Source organism: Vicia villosa, linkage group LG5 (assembly GCF_029867415.1).
Source record: "Vicia villosa cultivar HV-30 ecotype Madison, WI linkage group LG5, Vvil1.0, whole genome shotgun sequence".
Taxonomy (NCBI): Eukaryota; Viridiplantae; Streptophyta; class Magnoliopsida; order Fabales; family Fabaceae; genus Vicia; species Vicia villosa.
The window spans coordinates 85,233,415-85,260,218 of record NC_081184.1 but is presented as its reverse complement, the minus strand read 5'-3'; the positions used below and the strand labels follow the sequence as shown (position 1 = coordinate 85,260,218).

Sequence of the window (26,804 nt, the reverse complement as noted above, 5' to 3'; positions counted from 1 at the left end):
ATTGATGATTTTTCAAGGAAGACTTGGGTCTATTTCTTGAAAGAAAAATCTGAAGCACTCGACACATTTAAGAAGTTTAAAGTAATGGTGGAGAAGATAACTAATCGACACATCAAAGCTCTTCGATCTGATAGAGGAGGAGAGTATACCTCAACAACCTTTATGAAGTATTGTGAAGAGCAAGGCATAAGGAGATTTCTAACTGCAGCATACTCACCTCAACAAAATGGGGTTGCTGAAAGGAAGAATCGAACAGTCCTTGACATGGTTCGGTCAATGCTTAAGGGCAAAAACATGATGCTTGAAAAAGGAAAATATAAACTCTATATATATATATATATATAATAATAATTTAGGTGTAAATTATAAATAAATAAATAGTATATTGAAAAAATAAAATGATATTAAAACACACTTGTTGTGCTAAAGTGACACTTATTTAACACTTTAGGGGTAGTTAGAAATTGATGGACTGCGTATTAAATGAAATCCCATTGTGTGATGATGCTTAGTCAAGTTTGTGATTGGCATTAAATTGCTAGATCGAAGAAAGAGGCCAAATCCAAGTCAAACTTAATAAACATTAGGTGGTTACAAACTTAAATGCATTTATAAAGCCCTTTATTAAACAAATAATGCAAACTTGGTGGTCATGGTAGTTGATTCTTCTGAATCAGAAAAAGACGAAACCTTAATTTCTTCTCCGAAAAGTACTCTTACACCAGAGAAGAAATCTGTAGCTCTAAAAGAGGAGGAGCCAAGGAAGTTATGGAAAGACGTAATTAGCGAAAATCGGAATACAGAGAATGGGATGTCTCTTGAATTCATTGCACCCACTGTGGTGAATGGAGTGTTGGAGGCTGAGATTGAAGTGGAGGACATTATTGGAGAGCTCAAATACTGGGAATAAGCCCTAATCATGTACGTTATTGGGCGTGATATTAGCATGACTTCAGTTAAACAATTCATAGAAAGGAACTGGAATTTTGTGAAGCTTCCAGACTTATTCTACAATGATGAAGGGTACTTCATCATGCGATTACACTCATTCCAGGAGAAAGAAGCTGTGTTATCTAAAGGGCCTTACACTATACTGAATATGCCAATGTTAATCAGAGATTGGTCGCCAGATTTTAATTTGAAGAGAGACATTCTCAAAACTATACCAATTAGGGTCACTCTTCCTCATCTACCTTTATATCTATGGGGAGCCAGAAGTTTAGGGAGAATTGGAAGTATTTTGGGGACTCAAATTGTTACTGACGAATGCACTGCACAAAGGCTCAGAGTCTCATATGCTCGAATTCTAATAGAAGTTGATATCACCCAGGAGCTTCCTACAGAGATTGTTATCAAAGACACAGAAGGGAACAAGATGACTCAAGTTTTGGAATACGAATGGAAGCCGAAGTTTTGTGGTAAATGCAAGAAATTCGGCCACATTTGTGATAAACCTCTAGTGAAGAAGGAGAAAGTATGGAAACCAAAATTTCCTCCTAATCTGAACAGCATTGATGCAGCTGAATCAAGTAATAAGGGAGTGACTACTACCAAGGATGATGATACTGACTGGACCAAAGTGCAGAGGAGTGGTAAGAAGCAGTGATAGAAGCATGTACACCTAGGATTCAATGCACAAATGATTTTGGACCTCTTGGAGATTTGAATGCCTCCTTGTTGGTACAAGACAAGGTGCCATGATTGTTTCTTGGAATGTTAGGGGACTCAATAAGGTAGGAAAGACTAGAAAAATTATTTCCCTTCCCAAGGGTCTAAATCCTACAATCATAGTTCTTTTGGAAACTAGAGTGAAAAGAAATAAGGCAGTGGCTATTAGAAATAAGCTTAATGTGCATGAAAAGTACCTTGACAATTATGATCATCATGAAAATGGGAGAATTTGGTTACTTTGGGATGACAACAAAGTTGATGTTAAACCAATTAGCAGCACTAGTCAGTTGCTACACTGTGGAGTTTATAACAAAAATGGTGAGTTCCTTAATTGGCTTACTTCCATCTATGCGATGAACCACTTGGAGGATAGGAGAAAGCTATGGAAAGACATTGTGAATTTGCAGGTTCAGAATCATGACTCTTAGTGCTTACTTGGTGATTTCAACAATGTGATTCATGCCCAAGACAGAATTGGGGGTAGAGATGTCACTGAAGCTGAAACTTCTGATTTTAAAGAGATGATGCAAAGTGTTGGGGTGTATGAAATAGACAGTACTGGTGACTACTTCACCTGGTTGAATAAGCAAGTTGAGAACACCATCTATTCGAGAATTGACGGGTTTTTGGGGAACTTAACGTGGCTGCAGCAGAACATTGATTCTACTTTAATCATCATGCCTCCTACCATTTCTGACCACAGTTTATTATGTCTAAAAATAACAATAAAGCATAACCATTTCAGAGGCAATTTCAAGTACATAAATAGTTAGGCTAGGATCACAGGGTTTCATGATGCTGTTGAGAAAAATTGGAGGATTCCTATATCGGGGAACCCTATGTATGTGTTATGGGTGAAACTAAAGAGGCTGAAAGATGTGTTAAGAGTTCTTTGCACTCCTTTCCATGATATGAAGAGGAAAATAGATGCAGCCAGGCAGGAGCTTGAAAAGGCTCAAATTGAGCTCTGCACTAACAGATTCAATATTGATAAAATTGAGAATGTTCAAACTTGGTCTAATAATTTGATGACTCTTAATGCGGTGGAGGAAAGCGACCTGAAACAAAAGGCTAAGTTGGATTGGATTAGGCTTGGAGACGGAAACAATTGGTACTCCCATGCATCTATTAGAGGAAGACTTAAACAAAATACCATCCAATTATTACATAAGGAAGATGGCAGTATTATAACTAGTCAAGAGGACATTGAAAAGGAGGTGTTGGAGTTCTATGGAGGTCTTCTTGGCTCCACTGACAGCAACTTGTTGGGAATTAATATTCCTGCTATTAGAAAAGGCAATACTCTAAACTAGCTTCAGAGGGATTTCCTAGAGGGTCCTGTTACAAACTGTGAAATAACCAAAGCTATTAAGGAGATGGGAATCAACACTACTCCTGGGCTGGACGGCTTTGGTTCGGGATTTTTCAAGGATGCTTGGAACATTGTAGGAAATGATGTCACTGCTGCTATTCAAGACTTTTTCACTCATAACAGGCTGCATAAAGGTTTCAACAGTGTTGTTGTTGCTCTAATCCCAAAACATAAAGAGGCGAGAATGATGAAAGATTATAGGCCCATTTCGTGTTGCACTACGATTTACAAGGTGATCTAAAAAATTTTAAACAACCGGCTAGGAAGCCTAATTGGGTGCATTGTAAGTAAGAATCAGGCTGCCTTCGTGCCTGGCCAGCATCTGCACGATCATGTATTGTTGGCTTTCGAGTTGTTGAAGGGCTATGAAAGGAAGCATGGCGCTCCAAAATGTATGCTTCACATTGACATTCAGAAAGCGTACGACATGGTGCATTGGGATGCTCTGGAGAAAATTCTAAGTGAGTTTGGTTTCCCTGGAAAATTTATAGGGTGGATAATGACTACTATTAAAACGGTGTCATATATGTTTAAGGTTAATGGTAAGCACACTGTGAAGATGTCAGCCAAGAGAGGTATTAGGCAGGGGGATCCCATCTCCCCCTTGCTGTTCATTTTGGTCATGGAGTATCTAAATAGAATTCTTTGCCAATTGGAGAAGATTCCTGATTTTAAGTACCATTCAAAATGCAAAAATTTGAAAATCACTAATCTCTGCTTCGCTGATGATTTGTTGTTGTTTGCTAAGGGTGATGCGGTTTCGATTAGCCTCTTGATGGAGAAAATCAATTCTTTCTTAAACTCCATGGGTCTCAAGGTCAACCCTACAAAATGCTCTATTTTCTTTGGGGTTGTTGATTGGGAAACAAAAGATGACATATTGAAAATCACTGGCTTTTCGGAAGGCAAAATTCCGTTTTGCTATCTTGGGATCCCTATGTCTAATAAGAAACTAGCAATAAAGCACTATGATGTCCTTATTGAGAAAATTATGTGCAGAATCACTCACTGGAGTTCCCGTCTCCTTTCTTACACGGGAAGGGTACAACTTATTCAAAGTGTCATTTTTGCCACGGTTAATTTTTGGATGCAGTGTTTGCCTCTTCCCAAAGGAGTTATTCAGAAGATCAATGCTTCCTGTAGAAGTTTTCTTTGGACAAGTGATAAAGCAATTTCCCGTAAATCTCCGATAGCCTGGGAGAAAGTTTGCAGCCCCAAAGCAAATGGAGGTTTGAACATTATAAATCTCTCTCTTTGGAACCAGGTTAATTTACTAAAGTTGTTGTGGAACATTTGTCAAAAATCTGATAGTCTGTGGATAAAGTGGCTTCATATTATGTCAAAGATAAATCTATATGGAGCTTAGACATTAAGAATAGCCACTCTTGGATTTTTAAGTGTATACTGAACCTGCGACCTATCTATCAGCAGCACATTCAGCTTATGCAAGATGGTTTCAAGTCAAAGAAAATATATTTGGCCTTGGTCAGTGGTACTGATAAAGTTTTCTGGAGAACGATATTTTTTTGTAATTTGGCAAGGCCTCGTGCCCAGTTTACTCTTTGGCAGGCTTGCCATACCAGACTCGCGACTAAAGACAGGTTAAAGAAGTTCGGTCTTTTGACGGAGGACAAGTGTTTTTTCTGTCCAAACCCGGAAATTCATAACCACTTATTCTTTGGGTGCCAGCGGCTTAGGAGAATTTGGCAAATGGTTCTATCTTGGCTTCAGGTGCAACACCAACCGGGTGAATGGTATGATGAGATTAGGTGGATTGCTCAAGTTTGCAAGGGTAAAGGGTGGCGAGCTGCTCTTTTAAAATGCGGTTTCACTGAAACCGTATAATTTACGTGGAAGTTTAGAAATAACAGTATTTTGGGAAAGTTTGTAGATAAGAGAAAGATTGAGGATTTGGTTATCGATACGGTGATTTATAGAGTTTGGGCAAATAGGATGTATAGGAAAAACCTTGAAATTCTCATGATGTAGGTTTTTCTTTTTGGTGGTGTTTCTTGCCCGTTTTCTTTTTCGTGTCTTGTTGGGCTGGATCGTTAGCGATCGCCTTGTATATACCGTTTATGTGATTACTTTCTTCTTCAGATGCAATCATTTTCTTGTAATATCGAGCATTATTCTTGTAATATCATGATAATTTTCATTTATGTGATTACTTTCTTCTTTAGATGCAATCTTTTTCTCCACTAATGAAACAATTTTAAGAAATAATTAAATCAATAAATGGAAGAAACATGAAAAGGTAAAATGCTAAAACCAAACCGAAAACAAAAAAAAACTATAAACTATACTCACTGGAAATTGAAGTGAATGCCAAAACAGAAGAAATTGGCAAACTGTTTGTTAAAACCAGAGTTGTAAGAGATGTAGAGTATTAGACAGCTAGAACAACAAGAACAGACAATGGCGGTGACATAGGCGGCGAAAAACAACAGTAAAGCTACCATAAAAACGATTGAGAATTAATTTATTTTTAGGATGAGGGATTACGGCATCGTCACTATATTGTACAAGGGTTATAGGTTGTAGAAGTTGCAGAATTAACGCGCTAAAATTTAGCGGGAATTTTTTATTCTTTTACTAAATGAGATCGTGTGGTAATTATGTGAACAATATTTATTTATTTAAAAAAAATTATAATTAGTGAAATAGAACGTGCCTTAAAAAACGTGTTCGTATGATTCGTCATTTTTACCATTCGCTCCAAATAGCAGTGCTGTTTTTTTTTATTAATTTAATTATTCATCTTGCAACAAAAAATATATCTTTATTTTTTTGTTAATATTTATTAATTTTTAGTTATATTTTTTTGTAGCAGTAAATTTTGAAGCAACAAAAGATACAAATTTATATGTCATACATATTTCACTTCTTCATCTAATTCACTCTCTCTATAATTCAACTTCTTCAACAATATTTTTACTAAATTTTTTATTTATAATTTGCTAATTCTTAGTCATGTTTTTCAAACCATATATTTATCATGCAACTACTAATTTCGAAATCATGTTTTCATTATTGTTGAAATTGATAGTTGTGTTGTTGGAGTTTGAAATCTCACCTTAAGTAGGTTTCTTGGTTGTTGGGTGTATAAAATTGTGGTGACAACTTCATCCTTAGAGCTAGTTTTTGAGGTTGAGATTCAAGCATATTTAATAGTTATTATTAATGTGTCTTGCTTAATTTTTTTCTGTTTTATTTAATTTCTAATTTTATTGTTCTCTTAATTATCTTCTATATTATTTTTCTAGATATAGGCTTTAAAAAAGAGAAAAATATATATTTTTTCTTAATAAAATTGTAATTGAAGAAGTTAGGCTATCGATGGGGTGAGATATAATATAAATAAAAGTATCTATTGTCCGAGAAAGTATTAAAGTTTAAAAATAAATTTAAAATAAGTTAATATGAGTTTTTATGTTGATTGATTTTATAAAAAGATTATGAATAATTTGATAGTTTGTATTTTAATATAGTTTTAAAAATAAAAAATATACAAAAGTTTAAACACGATAAAATATAAAGGTTTAAAAATAATAAAATGAAAAAAAAAATGCTAAAGTAATGGCCTTCTTATTTTTGGTCTAGACAAAAAAAAAATCTCCTCTTTTTAAATGTAACATTTTGTTTTCTCAAATTTTATGGATTTTTTTTTAAAATATTGACTTTCAAGCATCATAAAATAATTATTTTATTAGAATTTTTGAAAATATTGGATTATATGATATGATGGATTAGAAGATGAATTTTTATTATTGTTTTGAAAACGAATTTAAATTAATTTCATTACCATAGGTCGTAAATTATTGCATTGATCTCGGTAAATTTTTTCATTTATTTTAAATTCACATTCCTTCCTTTTCTTTATTTAAATTAATAATGTAAAATATAATACAATAAGTTGTCTATTTAACTTTTTTTACTAATTTTATGTTAATTTCATTTTAAATAATGAAATCATACTATGAAGCATTGAAATAATTATCTTATATTTTAAGTTACAAGACAACCAATATTAAATTTTTTATATTAATATACTCTACTTATTTCTCTTAATAATAATAATAATAATAATAATAATAATAATAATAATAATAATATTAATAATAATAATAATAATAAGATTTAAATTACTCCACTAACTACGTTAGTTATTAAAAAAAATCCATGATAATAAGTATAACTTTTTTTTATATATATATTTTTAGTTTTATAATATTTATTTTTTAATAATATTTATGTTGTTTATGAATATTAACAAAAATAAGAATATTTTTAAGTAAATTTAACAATAAAACTATTATATTATTATAATTTCAAATTAAGAATATGTGTATTCCAGATATATTCTTGCATCGCACAGGACAAGCAACTAGTAAACCTAAATGTAAAATAGTCTAATACAATCACGAAAAATAATTTAATCATATTATATAATATTATATAGTTTTAATTCATTTTTACTTGAAATGGAAAACATAGAGTTAAAGTTTAATATTTAGTAATACATATATTGAATTAAGTATTTATAATATAAGCAGCAGATTTAAAATTGTATTTTTATTTGGTGTTCGGTTGCGTAGTATACTGACTTTTTTTAAAATCTTATTTTAAATATTTTCTTACCAATTTGTTTCAATATTTAATCTTGACTTCCAACTGGATAATCATGTCTAAGTATTTATTAAAAAAAATTAAATTCGGCCCAACATCGCTTATAACGTTAATCATTACAAATTGAAAAATATATAGTAGTCGTTTTATATGAATTAAAAAAAATTAAAACTTTAAATTTGATTAATTAAAAAAAGGACAATCATATTTTAATTTATATTTAAATGAAAAATCAAGTTACTTTAAGAATAACCTAATAAGTTTATCAAAATAATAAATTTTACAAATTTAATCGTCAAATAAATATTTCTTATTGAATATATCACATTAATAAATTATTTTAATTTTTAAATTTTACTAAGGAAGTTCGATTTAATGTATCATATAATTTTAAAAGTATAAGTAAAATATTGACAATATATAAGATGTCATAGTTATGTCAATCTAAGTGAAACAAAAATTAATTTTGAATAATTAAGTTTCTTTAAATGTTGATGAAAGTTCTTATAAATATTCCGTTATGGTAGGTTATGCTTTTGTAAGAGAGATCTCATAATTGTAACTGTTAAAATTTAGTGGACATATTAATTTTGTTGGTAATTTATTTTTAATGGATTGATGTTAGCTTGGAATAAATTATAGAAATGTGTGTTGCGATAATGTAAACATTATCAAAGAATATATTTGTAGAGATTGTATTATTTGATTTTACCATACTTAGACATCTATTCATTGCTTGTATTCTTTACTTTTAAGTGATTATACGAGAATTCTATTTATAATTACAAAAGTATAATTATTATTTTTCATATAATTTTTTATTTTTAATTTTTCTTAGTATAGGATATCTCAAATAGTAAATATAGGGATGTAATCGGATCGGTTTGGACCGATTTTTGGTCAAAAAAATGTTTGATCCGATGATATTTCCATCGATTTGGTTTGGTTCGATTTTCAAAATTTTTCAAAAATGGAACCGAACCAAACTAACCGGTTTGGTTCAGTTTGATTTGGTTTGGATGATCAGTTTATAATGTTTATTTTTTTAAACATTACATTCATTAGTATATTCTTCACTATCGTGTTTTTTTGGTGTATTTTATGCTATTATTTTTTTAAATAATACATTTCATGTCATTTATTTCATACTCTATTTCATTTCATGTCATTTATTTTTTTAAATAAATAGTTTGAAAAAATAAAATGATATTAATTTTAGAACACACTTCTTGTGCTAAAGTGACACTTATTTTAACACTTTAGGGGTAGTTAGTAATTGATGGACTGCGTATGAAATGAAATCCCAATGTATGATGATGCTTAGTCAAGTTTGTGATTGGCATTAAATTGCTAGATTGAAGAAAGAAGCCAAATCCAAGTCAAACTTAATAAACATCATGTGGTTACAAACTTAAATGCATTTATACAGCCCTTTATTAAACAAATAAAGCTGTTCAAGAAAAAAAAGCCATTTTCTGAACTTTGTGAACACTAAACAATGTCCAACCATAACCATAATCACACATTTTCAATTTCTGCTACTTTGTTAATTTTTATGCTGCTAAATCTGTGTTTAGAGACTTCAGGGCTAACACAATTTGAAGCCTTGTTAAAGTGGAAACAAAGTCTCCCTTAACAATCAATTCTTGATTCATGGATCATTAGCAACTCAAGTTCAACACAAACACCATGTTCATGAAGAGGTATCATTTGTAATTCAAAAGAAGCTGTGACAGCTATAAACTTAGCTTAAACTGGACTTCAAGATACTCTTAATCACTTAAACGTATCCGTTTTTTCAAACCTTCTTTACCTTGATCTTAAAACAAACAACCTCACCGGTGTCATATTTGAAAACATTGGTGTTCTTTCAAAACTCCAATTTCTTGATCTTTCTGCTAATTATTTTAATGGAACTTTGCCTCTTTATATATCCAATTTGACTCAAATTATAGAGCTTAATGTTTCAAAGAATGACGTATCAGGTATATTAGACCGTTGTTTGTTTCCTGGAGAAATTGATGAGTCTGGTTGCAATATTGGACTTATCAGTATCAGGAATTTGGTTTTTCAATATACTCTTTTGGGTGGTCGACTTCCGAAAGAAATAGGGAACATAAAATACTTGACTTCTCTAGTACTTGATGGAAACTATTTCTCTGGGCCTATTCCTTCGTCTTTAGGAAATTGTAAATATTTAAGCATTCTTAGATTGAATGAAAACGAATTCTCTGGCCCAATCCCACCAAGTATTGGCAAATTGACCAGTCTAACTGATCTAAGGTTTTTCAAGAACAACTTAAATGGTCTTGTTCCACAAGAATTCGAAAACCTTTCATCTTTGGTTGTGTTGCATCTTGCTGAGAACATTTTCATTGGTGAGTTACCACCACAAGTTTGCAAAAGTGGAAAACTTGAAAATTTTAGTGCAGCTTACAACAGTTTCATAGGTGCATTTTCCAAGAAGTCTTAGAAACTGCCCTTCTTTGTATAGAGCTAGACTTGAACACAATCAGTTAACTGGTTATGTAGATCAAGATTTCGGAATTTATCCAAACCTTACTTATATGGATTTCATCTATAATAAAGTGGAAGGTGGTTTATCACCAAAATGGGGATCCTGCAAAAAGTTACAATTACTCAAAATGGCTGGTAATTCAATAAAAGGCAACATTCCAAGTGAAATTTTTCATTTGGAACAATTACAAAATCTTGATCTATCTTCAAACCTATCGACTGGAACTATTCCTTCACAAATTGGATATTCTTCAAATATGTATAATTTAAATTTGGGTGGAAATAGGCTTTCGGGTAAAATACCAATTGAAATTGGAAATCTTTTTAATTTACAATATTTAGACTTTTCAATGAACACGTTGTTAGGAGAAATTCCGATTCAGATAGGAAATTGTTCTAACTTGTTGGATTTAAATTTGAGTAATAATCATTTGAATGGAACAATTCCATTCCAAATTGGAAACCTTGGTTCCTTACAAGAATCTTTGGATTTGAGTTACAATTCTTTTTCAGGGGAGATTCCTACAAATATTGGTAAGCTGTCAAAACTGATAAGCTTGAATATCTCTAACAATAATTTATCAGGTTCTATTCCTGATGAAATTTTCGGAATGTTGAGTTTGTCGAATCTTAACCTCTGTTACAATCATTTGGAGGGAAACATTCCTAAAGATGGCATTTTCGAATTCAACTCTTGTAATTCATATGATTTGAGCATTAACCAAGGTCGATGTGGTAATTTCCAAGGTTTTAAACCATGTAATGTATCACTAAGTGAACATAATGGTAATGGAAATGACAAGAAAAAAGTTGTGATTCCAATTGGTGCTTCTTTAGTAGGTGCACTTTTACTTTCATTGGTATTTGTTGACATATTTTTCTTATGCTATAAGAAAAAAGCAAGAATGTCAAGGCTAAAAGAGTCTTCATTTAAGATAACAAATTCATTTTCAGTTCGGTACTTCAATGGAAAAGTTGTATACAATGACATAATTGAAGCTACAAACAATTTTGACAACAAGTATTGCATCGGTGAAGGAGCATTTGGAAATGTTTACAAAGCAGAATTGAGAGGGGGCCAAATATTTGCAATGAAAATTTTGAAAAGTGGATAGAATTCAGACACTAAGAACATAGAAACATTTGAAAGTGAGGTTGAAGCTATGACAGAAACAAGGCACAGAAACGTTGTGAAGCTTTATGGATTTTGTTTTGCAGGGATGCACACATTTTTAGTATATGGATAAAGGGAGTTTGGCTGATATGTTGACTGATGATATGAAATCAATAGAGCTTGATTAGTTTAAAAGGGTTAATATTGTTAAAGGTGTGGCAAGATTTTGGTACTGCATTGTTTCTCAAGCCAAATTCACCTATTTGTACATCTTTTGCTGGAACATATGGCTATGCTGCCCCAGGTGATGTTTGATTATGAAAATGATATCTGTCATACCCCAAAATTTTCCCATCTCAAAGACACCCTCTCCTAAACAATGGCTCAATGAACTAGGGTTTTGAATTCTCTAAAGAAAATCAATGAATCAAAGTCTCCAATGGATTTCATATGGCTTATGATGTTTAAAACCATCTCTATGGCAAATTATAAGCTTTAATTCCAAGGATTGCCCAGTCAATTGCTCAGAAAGTCAACAGTCGACTAGTTTGACCTAAAAGTCAACTGTGGTCAAAGTGTAGTCAAAATTCCTGATTTTTGGTCAACATCCTTATTTGGAAGTATCATTCATAATTTGATCAAGGATTGATCATGATTCATCAAGAAAAGATCAGAAATCAACAAAACCTAAAGTTTCTAAATTAGGATTTTTTTGACCTAAAGTCAACTGAACTTTGACCAGCCATAACTTTCACATGGAACATCATAAATTTTCCATCCAAAGCTCAATTTAAAGGAAATTGAATTCCCTACAAATATGTATCTCACAAGCCAAGTACAAAAATTCTTCATTTGAGAGATATGGATCAAAATATTATAGGTTATTTTTGAAAGTCAACCAAAAGCAGTTTTTTGTCAAAGCCCATATCATCAAGATAAAATCCTCAAATGGAAAAAAACTTCCAAAGTGGCTTATAGAGGACATCATGAGGTTTCCAAAAAGTCCTAGAACTCCTCCATATCTTAAAAATTGAGGGAGATGTGCTTTGTCAAAGTTGGACAATTTTAAAGGTAAAAATGTGAAAGAAACGGGTTCAGAGTGAATTTCTTTGCAAATAGGCCCAAGTTTTTAAGGTCCAAACTTGTTGTTCAAGTTATCAAGAAGGTCTAATTCAATGCCATGAATTTTTTGGTTTAATATTCATATTTTTATTGAATTTAATTCATGGAAAATATAATATAAATCAAATAATATGAGAAAATATGAGGGGGATTTGTTTGACTCTATTTTCACTTGATTCCAATCACCAATTATACCACATGATCACAACAAATTCGTGCTAAGTGTGATTGGTGGGAAAAGATTGAAATTTGACTATTTTAGAAACATTTACAAATCAAGTTTCAATCAAATTCAATATTTGATTTGGTGAAGATTTAATCAAGTTTCATAACCCTAAATCCTTCACATATAAGTAGGTAATCACACCAAATGGCAAGGACACGATTTTGCAGCCTCAAAGAACCCTAACTAAGTTCTCAAAGATTCAAGTTCCAAAGCAATTCGAATTCGATTTGGCAGCCACTTTCAGAAAGATTTGAGGATCAATTTGCGTTCCAGGAGCATCAAGGAAGCTTTCCCAGTCAAATTCAAGGCTTGAAGCATCACGAATCATCGTCCCTGAGCCACGGTTTGCATCAAAATAAACTAACTTCGATTTCATAATTCCATGCATCATAAATGAATTTTGATTGTGTACTCGGGTTTAATATGATCCTGTGAACGTACCTGGCTATTTTAATTATCGTTTAATCGTTCCTATCAAGAACTGCCATTGTTAGGGTTCGAGTTTTGAAAATTAGGGATCCATAGCTAGGGGCGATTGCAGGCCCAATTAACAGGTTCATTAGGTTCATAAGGCCGATTAGAATCAATATGGGCATTCGTTTTGCGTTTTTGGTTTGTCTTCTTGCAGGTTCCATGTTCTTGAACTTCGCTACGAGGGTTTGTTCATAAAATCGCAGCAAAGCAGAAGCCAAATCGTAGCAAAATCTGGGCTCCAAAACGGTGAAGAAGACGATTACGTGGAGACGTCCCATTGGCCCGTTTCAAACGAAAAAAGGCGCGCTGGTCTTTTAATTTCAGAGGGATCCGGTGACCAGCTTTCCACGTGACTATGATGCACCCTCGCTCTCCAGCCACATGATCTCATCCGTTCCAGATCTGACGTCCCAGGTCTTGCGACCATATCATGCGCCCTCAGCCATGCCACACTGAATAAAAGCTAAGTTTTTTTCTATTTTTTTTATTTTTAATTACATAGTTTCTTTTAATTATTTATTTTCTTTTTGTCTATTAAATATTTATGTTTAAACATCTTTTTATCTATTTACCAAAGTTTATAATTTTTTTATATTTGTTTATTTTATTTATTTCTTTTTATCAAATGTTCGATTTTTTATTCTGTTAATAATTGTTTTGTTTTAAAAATTCAATGTTATTTTCATAAATACTTTTAATCAATTAAATAATTAGGATTTAATCCAATAATTATTTGATTGATATATTAAATCGAACTTTCGACTTTTCTTTAATTTTTGGTGTTATTTAAATTATTTTTAAATTATTTAATTTTATGGTTTCTAACCCTGATTTATCCTAGTAAATCAGGGTTGTCGATCTTTAATGCACTAACCATCTCTCTTCTTCGTGCCTAATTTTCAGGGTTAACCAGATTGATTAAAGCTCAAACCTTGTGGTAACCCTAAACTTATCAGCTATTTAATTATTTCTTTTCTTGTGGTTTGCCCACAAACTGTTTTTGCCTTATTATGTAACTGCTCCGAGGTTGTAATAGTAATTAGGATTCTATTTTGCTGCTTTATTTTCTGATTAACTGCATGGTTAGTAATTTAGGGCGTGAAAACCTTGAATTGAATTTAGAATAATTAATTACAAGATAATATATCTGAATCAACCACGTGATTGTGCACCCACACACCTTTAATGGTAACCCTTCTTGTTGCCTGTTGCCTTGTTAATTGCTGCCTTGTTTATTACAGAATAGTCAAGTCCCTCGGATACGAGGATGCCTCAACAAATGTTGCCCTCAGTTCATTATCATTACTGAAGATCATAAGTCCCTTCGATGTTTCCTCCGGTTATTAGATCTCGTCCCTCGAGGTTGCCTACGATATGATATGATAGTCCCTTTCGATTGCTGAGGTGTCCTCATTGGTTGCCTAAAATGAGTATTTTATCCTTCCCTTAGACTACCTGCCCTCTTTATGGCAGGGACAGTCTTATGGCGAATGATAACTTCGATGACCCTTCAACCTCCAATAAAAGGACTTCCTACCCTCTTATGGTATGGATAGCCCTGAAAGGCTAAAAGAACTTTTTTAACTTTAATGGTAATTACCTCCTAATTGCTTGCTCTGGTTTAAATTTATTTTTGCCCTTTTATAAAAAATCTTCAAAAAGGCTATACGCTTATTTACAAGCTAAAGTCCTTATTCAAATGCTTTTTCTATACATTTCTAAACTTTTGAAAACAAATGAGCTAAGCAATTAAGGGCCCATGGTTAACCATGGATACAAAGGGTGCTTTAAACCTTCCCTTTGTATAACCTACCCCCGAACTCAAAATCTTTTAAAAGGTCTTTTTCTGTTCTTTTATGCCTTTCTTATTGGATAAAATAAAAGTCGGTGGCGACTCTTGCTTACCGCGACATTTCTAAAATGTCAGTTCACCGTATTACAGAACTGGCGACTCTGTTGGGGATACTTCGAATAAAAAGAGGGGTTACCTTAAAGTTTAGGATCACTTAAGTGTTTTCTATTGTTTGCTTTGCTTGTTTTATTTTTCAGGGTTGTTTTGGGAATTAAATAGAGGACGAATCCTACACCCGGATTCAAGTACACTTGAGATAGGAAGTGGCATAGTCATGGCGATTCAAGTACACCCGGATTCAATAAACTTTAAAGTCGTGTGTCTTTCCCGGGGCACAACGGTCCGTTTGTTTGGGCTTTTCATTTCATAAGCATATTTTCATTCAATAAAGCATTGGACGTTTCGTATTCAAATTGTGTGTTCTCTTGAATTTTTTTTACTTTTCTATAGCTATGTGTCATACCCCAAAATTTACCCTATTTTATTTAATATTTTATTCTATTATTTAGCATATTATGATTATTATTCTTGTTTGTTTTTATATTTAACTTATAAGAAGTGTATGCAAAATAGAGGTGTGAGCTATTAAAATATTTCTTAGGCCCATAGAATTAGAGCCCATATAGAAGTATCTTGTTTTAATATTTATCTTACCTATATTTATTTAACTAATTGATTAATTTAAAAAAATTGCATTTTTATTACTTATTTCATTAAAATGTTGGTTTTAGTTAAATAAGTTTTTTAAATTAGAAAAAGAATGAACCACGACCTTATCCTCATTAAAATTAAAACAAACCAATTTTCTAGAACTAATTAGTTTAAATAATAAATATTAATGAAAAAATGACAAGAATTAGTAAAGAAAAAAGGGGGCGCTTGTGGCCTATTTTTTAGGCTATTTTTAGGCTAAATTTGTGTTTTATTTTTTATATTTACTAGAATTATGACCAAATTAGGGAAAATTCTTAGGTGGACAGGGACCTAAGAATTTGTTTTACAAACAACCAATCACATAATTTTAATTAATTAAAAAATAAATTAATAATTTTCTCTCTCCTTCATAATCTCAATCACCCCATGAATCCAATTAAAAACAAAATTAAAATAAAAATAAATTAAAAATTACTCACTTCTTATTGGTTGTGCCTAAGAATATAGATTTATGACCGTGTCCATGCAAGATTTGCTCCCAAATTAGCTATTAAATTTTTGATTCTCACGTGTAATGCAAGTATCCAATCTTTTTGTTTAACCTGATTAATTTGTTATTATTAATAGTATTAATTATCATTTAAAATATTGTTATTATTATCATTCCACTCATTATTATAAATATCTCTATTGTTATAACTAGTGTCAATAATCACTTAAAATAATAATTATTAACATTATTATATTTATTTTTTTTATTTTTTTTATTTGGAAATAATTGACTAAGTCAAATTAGGGTTTTAAACCCTGTTCATCTTCTACATTCAGCAGTCGCAGCCCCTTCATCCCCATCTCCTTCAACACTAATTCTGCTAAAACACCCTAAAACTAATTTTGAATCAATAAACGGACTTGAATAGAATCAAAAGTTCATGAAAGAAAAATCTTTATTAATTAACAAAATTATCATAACCAAATCAATTTACAGTAAAATCAAAACACAACTTTAACAGCAAATCGGATCTTTCCTAATCTAAATCGAATCAAACAAATTCGTAAGCTTTAATCATATTACATAAACAAAAAAAACGAATCAAATCTCCAATCTCCAATCAATTTGAATCAATACTAATTAAAACATATTTCCTAATTCGTTTATCCTAAAAACTGTATAAAACGAAAACCTAAACAATCTAAAAAGGGGTGGAAAAAAAATGAACACAATAGAAGGAGTAGAAAAAGAGTTGGAAGCATAGAGCCTTCATCTTTTTTTTCTTTGACCACCGCCGCCGCGTCCTTCATTTTCCGACGTACCTACGAGAAAGAAGGAGATCGGAGATCAGAAAGAGGAGGAGAGGAAAGCTATACGAAAAGAATTTCTGGGAAGAGGTAAATCCTTCACTTAGCTTTTAGGACTTGATTGCTTTTTTTTTTGTGTGTGTTGTTTTCTCTGAGTTATTTGGGGTCGAATTCCGTGTAATTGATTCAAGTTTTTGGGCGATTGTTTTTTGGGTATTCATTTGGGATTAAGGTTCGCGTTCATGGGTTTTGGACTTGGTTTATGAAGATGAGAGGGGAAGAAGATGAAGATTATGAATATCTTCATATGGGTTTCATAGTTCTGGGTTTTCTGTTGTTTGCAGAGAGGGAAAAGGTGAGAGGCTGAAGGTTAGAGAGAGATGGGGATCAATTAAAAATGAAATAAAAATTGAAAAAATTGAATTATGATTAAAACTAGTCAGAGACCCGTGCTGTCGCCCGGGTGTATTATTTGTGGTGTAGATACGAAAAAAAGGTGAAGTAAAGAATTTTGACCAAAATGTATTTAAAAAATTGAAATTAACAATATAAAAAAAGATTTTACTAATAAGATATTAGTAGTATGAAAATTAGATTCTAAGTTAAAATAATGATCCACAAAAAAATTTGATAAGGTTTGATCGCTTCAAAAAAATAAGTACTATGGTCATAGTGACTTATGCAGCCGCACACATAAATTCGTTCATATCTTTCATCTGATAAGGTTTGATCACTTAAAAAAACTAAGTATTATGGTGCTAGTGACCCGCACGGATAAATTTATTTTTTAAATTTAAAATAAAGATTGTTCTTTGTAAATAAAATTCATTGTTAATTAAAATAAAATAGACATTGTAATGATAGTGACCCGTAAGATTAAATATTTTATTATCATAAAAATTCAATTATATTAAATAAACATACAAAATAAAAAGAAAAAGGACCAATGAAAATAGAAAAAAAAAAGGAAAATTTTAAAGCACATTAGACATCCATGCATCCGCACGAGTATGATCATTCAAAAGAATGAAAAGATACATGAAACAACTGGAAATAAGGCTTTACAATTTAGTCTCTTGGTTGTGAGCCAGCAACCAGCAATCGTAGTAGCATCCCTGCTACATATGACTATATATTTTCGTAAAATACTGACACAGATTGAAAAACTATGGCAGGATAAATTAGACCATGTACATTAAAGTTACCTTATAGTCAAACGATTTTGTACATAGATAAGACTGGTTTTGAAACCCGATATAGTAGGTTGTAGCTGCCCACACGCAGTGGCGGAGCCAGAAAATTTAGACAGCCTGGGCAAAAATTTTACACGATTTATTATTCATCTGTTTTAATTTTCACACCTTATTTTTACTAATTTTGCCCCTAATTTTACTCCTGATTTTTTCTAAAAATCGACTACTAAATTAGGGAAATACAAAGAAAATAGGGGTTGAGCCCGGACGCCTGCCCGGGCTGGCTGGGCCTTGGCTCCGCCCCTGCCCACACGGCTACTCATATACTTGGTGAAATCGAGAGAGTAGAAATGCAATGTTTGAAAACATGCTGTTATGGATTTAGTTTAGTGTAATATGAATGGGAAACATATTATGCATTAATCTCAAATAAAAACATTGATCACATGTATTATAAAAAATTATTAACAAAATAATTTACGTGTTCAAAATTTGTTAATGCATGTTAAATATTTATTTTAATTAATTAGTTAATAAAGAACCACTTTTAAATAATTGACCAATAAAAAAATATTTGTAATTTGGTTAGATGATTATTAAAAGAAATTGAGGAACATTGTTTCCAATATCAGTAAAGTTACATCATAGGTTTGGTTAAATGATTATTAAAAAAAAATTGAGAAATTGTTGTTCATTTGTAATTTGGTGAATAGCGCAAAGCTTGCTTCTATCTTACATAATAAACTTTATTTTCTGCCTCGTTGAAGGAGTGGCACAAACAAATGTCTTGGAGGCAAAAAGTGGTTGTTAAGTTCTGTTTGGTGAATAGCGTGGCAGTACAATCAGTAAATGTCAAATTGAAACAAAGTCAAATTTTGGAATAATTAATTAAAATTGTAGTGTTGGCATTTAGTTTTTTTTTTTAAAATGTTTGGTTACTACATGTTAACCGAACTACCCCAAAGGAATAGGTTATCTCCAGCTTGTACGTGACAAGACACATGACTGCCAAACATTGAGAACAACAACATTGGATGATTTCCCCAAGGACATACTTGGTACGAAATTTGCATGAAGTAAGCTGAAAGGTGGGCACATCCCTCAATAAAAGGCTGTAATTTGCCACATTCGTGTACTTTGTTTTACTTTAATTCAAATGTTATGTCAAAGACAAAGACAGAAGATTATACTCAAAATAAACTCCTTGACCCCTTGACAAAAGCACTATCATATTTTAAGTTCCAACTTTTTCAAGCTCCAGTGGTGATATTTTATTCACCTTTTCCTGTTATGATTAGTGTGGTTGTACAGACTTGCGCAAAAGAACCTTTAAGGCTTACTAAAAGCTTTAACCTGTTGGATATGTAGAGATTTTGTATTATTTTTCAATTGTTATATGCATGTGTATTTGTACTATAAATGGTCAGAAGTGTGCTTTCTTTCTTGCAGTTATTGTTTTTTTAAAAAGTCTTGGGAGTTTATTGTTATGATTTAAAACTGTAATGACACTTGATAGAGGAAAGGTTCGATATAACAAAAAGGTGAATAATATCACCATCCAATTAATGAAGCTGATTAAAGTTGAATATTTCAACACAATTTCTTACATAGATTATGCTAGCATCATTACACCATTAGGTGACATTATGTCTACCATTGACATTAATAAAAAACAGAAACATTGTTCAAAAGAGAATTAAACATCTAATATAGCTAAAACAAAGGCGGGTTGAACAAAAAAAAACTTGTCAATGATAAATCAAACAGTTGCCCGAGCCTGTAAATATCCATGCTAAGCACTTGCTCTCCATTACCACCTGCTACTTTCCCTTCAAAGAGGGCAGTCTGGTTTAAACTAACATCCCTACCTTTTCCAACCTAAAGAAGGTAAGAGCAATTAGCAAATGGAAAAGTTACATGGAGCTGAAACCAGACAATATTTGCAGTGTACTTGTATATTCAATGGGGTTAAATACTAACTCAGGTTAACCAACTTTAGTAGATAAAAACAACTTATACATTTGATAGCAAAACAACTTAATGTCTTAGCTTTTACCATGTTTAGCACTCTCTACTGAAACCTTTACATAAAAGTGAAAAAGTACAACATGAAAACACTAAAATCATACATTGTAAAAGAAACAGACATATAAAATATTATAAAATATCAGAGAACTCAGGATGGAAAGCAAAAGGGATTTGAAATGCAAACAAAAACAGCTTATACATTTCATAACAAAACAACTTATACACTCTCTAATGAAAACCATGTGTTAGCTTTTACCATGAAAAAGTATAACATTAGTTGAAAACATTATACCATAACACAGTCAGTGTCGTATGAAGATGGAAGAATCAAAAGTAGAGCTACTGGTGAAATTCGGCTTATACATAAAATCAGAGCATTGGTATTTAAACACAACTTATTTGGTTAACTGTGAAAATAAATTATTGAAAACAACTTATTTGAAAAGTGATTAAAACATAAAAAACCAAACCATAAAAACAGCCAAAAGAGGGAGAGGAACAATATTTTAGTGAAAGACTCTTGCATCATAATTATCTTTTGTGCTTCTCCCATTGTCATAGTGAACTGGCCCTATACTTCTACCTGGTTTGGCTGAAGTGAGAAGAAAAATTCATCCAGACCCTAAACTCAACACTCTTTGTCCTAACAACTTGTGCCTGCATAAAAAATTCAAGAAAATCATTAGCTTCATTAATCAATTCATAAGCTAGCTTATATATATTAATTATATTTAACTATATCTACATACCACAATGCTTAGTGGTGCTGCAAAGACACTAACAGATAGAGAAACACAAATCCATCCAAGAACTTGAACACGAACTGAACCATGCACTGCATAGTTTGTCACTAACACAATCAAAGCAAAGGATCCAACGTTCATTGCCGAAAGCAAGGGATTCCATAATCACTGTTAATCATATTTGTCTTTTCCAGAATTTTATCAAACACATGGTGTGCGTATATAAAATTGAAAAATAGGCATATATAACACGAAACTAAAAGCAAAGTCGAACCTTGATTTGGACTGTGATGCCAATTAGGACCTTTAGAGCTACTCGACTGTGATGCCAGGCTTTGAACATAGAGTACATAAAATGAAAAAGTAGCAAAAAGAAACACAGTTATCAAAGAAAATGAACAACAGTTAATAAAAAACAAAAGGAAACTCATGTTGTAAGATACACAAATCAGTTGTTCAATAGTTCAACATTCAGAAATAATAAGGAAAAACATGAGAAATCGATTTCAACAGAGGAACTCACATTTTGCATATATGGATGTAGCGACGCTCAAACCAGGCTATTCCTGCAAATTAGAAATACAGAAAAATCAAGATCGAATAATGGTTCGTGATATAAAATGCTCAGCAAAAACAGCATAAACAAAGGCAATCACACGCGTGAGATAGAGATACGGCGAAGAAACGGCTGGAAGACTGATACCTGAGCGTTTGAAAACGAAAGATGTTGGAGATTATCCGGTGCTTGAGAGTAATGCAGATTTGCAGGTTTTTGAAAAGGAAGAGTGAGAAAGAGCTGTTTCTATTTTACTTGCAAAGGCGTGTATTTGTTTGGAGGAAAGAGTTGAGGGAAGTACAAAAAGTGGGTGGCAAGTACAGAGATTTTGGAATACAGGCCAATGAGAACCGCAGGTTTGGCCATTTGTATTATTGAATTTGTTATTTACCGGAACAACCTTTTGCAAGTGGAAGAAGTTTTTGGTAGAAGGGTAAAATAGTCACTTTGGTCAATTTATTAGTATTGGGTAGATAGATTCTTCTCAAGTGTGATTGTGACACGTGGCCACTTAAAGGCCACGTGATTGGTCATATGTGCGGCACCCCATTAAAACTACCATACTCCCTCGCTTAAAAAGAAACGCATGCAGACCGTTCGATTAATACATTCTAGATCTACGTCCCAGATCATGATTCTGTGGACCATTAGATCTGGATCATACGATCAGAACACTGCGGCTTATCGTAATAACGTACACCCACTCATACAGTGTCCAGTGTGTTTTGATAATTATTGGGCCTGCCCTGCTTATATTTACACCTCTCTGTAATTACTTAACAACATAAAACGCACCCCATTAAAACTACCATACTCCTTTTTCTTAATCAATTTATTAGTTATTTATTTACTTAATTGATAATCGAAAAAAAATTTAACTAATAATCTTTTTTTTTTAAATAAAATATATAATGATTATTAATATTGCATATAAGTGTTTTGTTTTACTTTAATAGTCTCTAATCTCTAATAATTAATTTTTACTCTAATCTACATTTAATAATTATTAAAATAATACATTTACTAAGTAATTTGACAATTGGTTTAGAAATAAAAATTAATTTATTCCAACACCTAAAAAAGGGATTTATTTTGTTTAAAACTTGGTAGAATCATATTTCATGATTATTTCTAACCGTTACTTAATTACTATCCTTCGTTAGTTTTTTTTAAAAAAACTTTACTATATAATTACAATTGTAAAACACTTAAAATTATCTAAGTTAAGTGTAACAAATGCGACATAACTATTCTAATTTCATTTAATACATCTACGATTCAAATAAAAGAAAACATAGAAATAATTATTTATTAACCTATTCAAATATCTTTTTATATACATATCTTTCATGTTATAATTTTTAATGTATCAAAAGAATTAAAATACAACTATGCTAGTTAAATTTCTTTTTTTACTAATTATCATTATTATAAAAGTACAAAAATAGGGATTGTACACCCAAAAAAAAAAAAAACTTTTAATCACAATTACAAACTACGATAACTGCGAACTACGTGAACTCCCTAAAATACACTTCAACATACAAAAATAATGGCGTACAATCCCATAAAAAACACCAACAAACCTACGAACTACGTTGACTCTGATCCTCCATTAAGGAGGTACGTAGGCATTCGGACAACCGAAACGAGTCCCCTTCCCCTAAATTTAAGTAGGTTTGAGATTTTATTCTCTACCCTACTGTACATTTTTAACCATAAACTATTTTATAAACCTTACCGTAATATTCTTATAAACCTTAGAGACATATAGAAAACCTTAAGGAAGGGTTAAGGGTGCCTAACACCTTCCCTCGACCCTAATTTCTCAACTTACCCAGAAACTCTTATTTAGGTTTTTATCCCATGTTTACCCTTATCTTAGGATAAAATAAAAACATAGGTGGCGACTCTGTAGGTTAAGTTCTATAACTTAAAATTTGAAGCCGGTCGTAACACTATGTGTTCTTACACACCCACATAATGCACTGCAGATCCATACCCACTCTGGATCCCATTGATAACGACTCTGCTATTGCTAAATATGACTTTGAAAATTCGATCTACCTAGCTGAGGATGAAGGTGAGGAAGATTAAGAAGTGCCCAGAGAACTTGCTAGATTGCTAGAGCAATAAGAAAAGACTATACAGCCGCATGAAGAGCCAATTGAGGTTGTGAACATAGGTACTGATGAAGAAAAGAAAGAAATCAAGATAGGGGTTGAGCTAGAAGAGGGTGTCAAACAGAGATTGATCCAGATGCTACGAAACAATGTTGAGATATTTGCTTGGTCTTACGAAGACATGCCTAGGCTTGATACTGATATTGTGGTTCACCGTCTATTTATCAAAGAAAACAGTCCTCCGGTTAAGCAGAAGCTACGAAGGAGCAGGCCTGACATGGCTCAGAAAATCAAGGAAGAGGTTGAGAAACAGTTCAATGCCGGTTTCCTGAAGGTTGTGAGCTATCCACCATGGATTGCTAATATAGTCCCGGTACCTAAGAAAGACGGAAAGGTCAGAATGTGTGTAGATTACAGAGATTTGAATCGAGCAAGTCCCAAAGATGATTTTCCTCTACCACATATTGATATCCTAGTTGATAGTACTGCACAGTGCAAAGTGTTCTCCTTCATGGATGGTTTCTCAGGTTATAACCAGATTAATATGGCTCCCGAAGATATGGAAAATACAACTTTCAATACTCCTTGGGGCACCTTTTGTTACAAAGTCATGCCGTTTGGGTTGAAGAGCGCGGGGGCAACGTATCAGCGTGCAATGGTAGCTCTGTTCCATGACATGATTCACAAATAAATAGAGGTCTATGTTGATGATATGATTGTGAAGTCCAACACCGAAGAAGAACATCTGGTCCACCTACAGAAGTTGTTTGATAGATTAAAGAAATACAAGTTGAGATTGAATCCAAACAAGTGTACTTTCGGGGTGAGGTCTGGTAAGTTACTAGGGTGCGTTGTCAACAGTAAAGGTATTGAAGTCGATCCTGCAAAAGTAAAATCCATACAAGAAATGCCTGCTCCACAGAACGAGAAAGAAGTTAGAGGGTTCTTGGGACGTTTGAATTACATCGCCCTGTTTATTTCCTATCTGACCGCTACTTGTGAGCCAATCTTCAAGTTACTGAGGAGAGGTCAAGTAGTGAAATGGAATGACCAATGTCAAGAAGCTTTTGACAAGATCAAAAAGTACCTTCAGGAACCTCCGATCATGATACCACCAGTTGAAGGAAGACCTTTAATTATATACTTAACAGTGTTGGAGAATTCAATGGGGTGTGTACTGGGGCAACATGACGAGTCTGGTCGAAAAGAGCATGCAATATACTACCTTAGCAAAAAGTTTACCGACTGTGAAACAAGATACTCACTGCTCGAGAAAACTTGTTGTGCTTTGGCATGGGCTCTCGCCGACTGAGACAGTATATGTTGAACCATACCACTTTATTGATCTCTAAAATGGACCCTATCAAGTATGTGTTTGAGAAACCCGCTCTCTCTGGACGAATAGCAAGATGGCAGATGATATTAAAAGAGTATGACATTCAGTACACAACACAGAAAGCAATCAAGGGAAGTGTGTTGGCAGACCACTTGGCCCAGCAAGCTGTAGACGACTACCAATCTATGTGTTTTGAATTTCTAGATGAGGATGTTATGCTTGTTACTGATTGTGAACAACCCGGTCCGGATGAAGGACCTGAACCAGGATCCCGATGGACCATGGTTTTTGACGAAGCTTCGAATGCACTTGGTAATGGTATTGGCGCTGTGATTATCTCTCCAGCAGGTGGACACACTCCGTTTACAGCAAGACTGTGTTTCGATTGTACCAACAATATGGCTGAGTATGAAACATGTATCTTAGGTCTCAGAGCTGTGATCGACTTAAGAATCAAGTTCAGATCACTCATCATTCAGTTTAATTAGAAATGTCAAGTTCAAAGGGCACAAACCGGTTCAATCATCTTTCTCCAACAAGCAAGGGATGAGATGCTCGAAGACATAATGGCAATAGCAGAGTTGAAACTCAATAGGATCGTTTCCACATAGCTATTTTTCTTTTGTTTTACTTTGTACCTTTTCAAAAAAAACACACACAAATGTTCCCCTATCATTTTTTATATTCATGGCTCTTTCTTAATACAAGTCATTTTCTTTTTCTATTCTCCTGAGTATTCTTTTCTTTCGAATGCGCAAATGTCCAATGATAGTATTGAATGAACGCATGCATATGAATATGATTAACATTTATCTTTTCCTTTGCAAAATATTTGTTTGTTTGTAAAAAACAGGAAAGGCAATTAGACAATGTCTAAGTAATCCCGAGGTTCTCCCTCAAAGTCAAATATTCTAGAAAGATCCCCACAGAGTAATCAATGGGAATTATCTTCCCAACAAAGATTCAATTCCCCAACAAAGTTTACATCTTTGGCACTGCCAGTTCCCTGACACCTTAATTTCTCCAACAAAGGTCCATTCATCTCTCTTATCCCCAGACAGGGCACATCAAGATCAATCATTCAAAATCACTTTCATCCCCAAACACAAATCAAAAATCCCCAGCCGTATATCTTCGAAACAAGAGGAGGCATTAGGGTCCCGATCAAGATACTTCATATAACATAAATCATGTTCATACATCATATATACATATCCATACATGGCATACAGTGTCTCATACATAACATACGGGTTTCTCATTTATTTTGAGAAGCTCATCACATAATACATGCACCATGACATTGCATAAAAATTAACTTCAGTTTTTCAGGACACAGGTACAAGCAGATAAACAACATCTCGGACCTAATTCAGTTACTACGAACGGTACTAACACGGTCAACTTTCAAAGATCTAATTCAGTTACTATGAACGGTGCTGACATGATCAACCTTCAAAGATCTAATTCTATCATCACGAACGGTGTAGACACGATCATCTTTCCAAAGTCTAATTCAGTTACTACGAACGGTGCTGACACGACAAACTTTCAAAGATCTAATTCAGTTACTACAAACGGTGCTGACACGATCGACCTTCAAAGATCTAATTCTATCATCACAAACGGTGTAGACACGATCATCCTTCCAAGATATAATTCAGTTACTACGAACGGTGCTGACACGATCGACCTTCAAAGATCTAATTCTATCATCACGAACGGTGTAGACATGATCATCTCTCCAAGATCTAATTCAGTTACTACGAATGGTACTGACACAGTCAACTCTCGAAGATCTAATTTCATCATCACGAACGGTGTGGACACGATCAACCTTCCAAAGTCTAATTCAGTTACTACGAACGGTGCTGGCACGACAAAAGATCTAATTC

At 32.9% G+C, this 26,804-nt stretch overlaps 2 protein-coding genes and 1 long non-coding RNA gene across 3 annotated transcripts; 2 read left to right on the top strand and 1 right to left on the bottom strand.

Annotated features, from left to right (window-relative positions):
• The first annotated feature begins 946 nt into the window (after positions 1-946).
• On the top strand, positions 947-1,606 carry LOC131604938 (uncharacterized). The gene has a single exon (XM_058877351.1). The coding sequence runs from the start codon at positions 947-949 to the stop codon at positions 1,604-1,606; it is 660 nt and encodes a 219-aa protein (XP_058733334.1).
• An 8,633-nt stretch (positions 1,607-10,239) lies between these two features.
• LOC131604936 (probable leucine-rich repeat receptor-like protein kinase At1g35710) lies at positions 10,240-11,304 on the top strand. Its single transcript, XM_058877350.1, has one exon. The coding sequence runs from the start codon at positions 10,240-10,242 to the stop codon at positions 11,302-11,304; it is 1,065 nt and encodes a 354-aa protein (XP_058733333.1).
• Positions 11,305-20,456: 9,152 nt separating this feature from the next.
• Positions 20,457-21,457, bottom strand: LOC131606811 (uncharacterized). Its single transcript, XR_009285056.1, has 3 exons — positions 21,169-21,457; positions 20,901-21,062; positions 20,457-20,808 (listed from the first exon to the last, which is right to left on the bottom strand). It is a non-coding gene; the product is annotated as an uncharacterized LOC131606811 (long non-coding RNA).
• Positions 21,458-26,804: the final 5,347 nt, after the last annotated feature.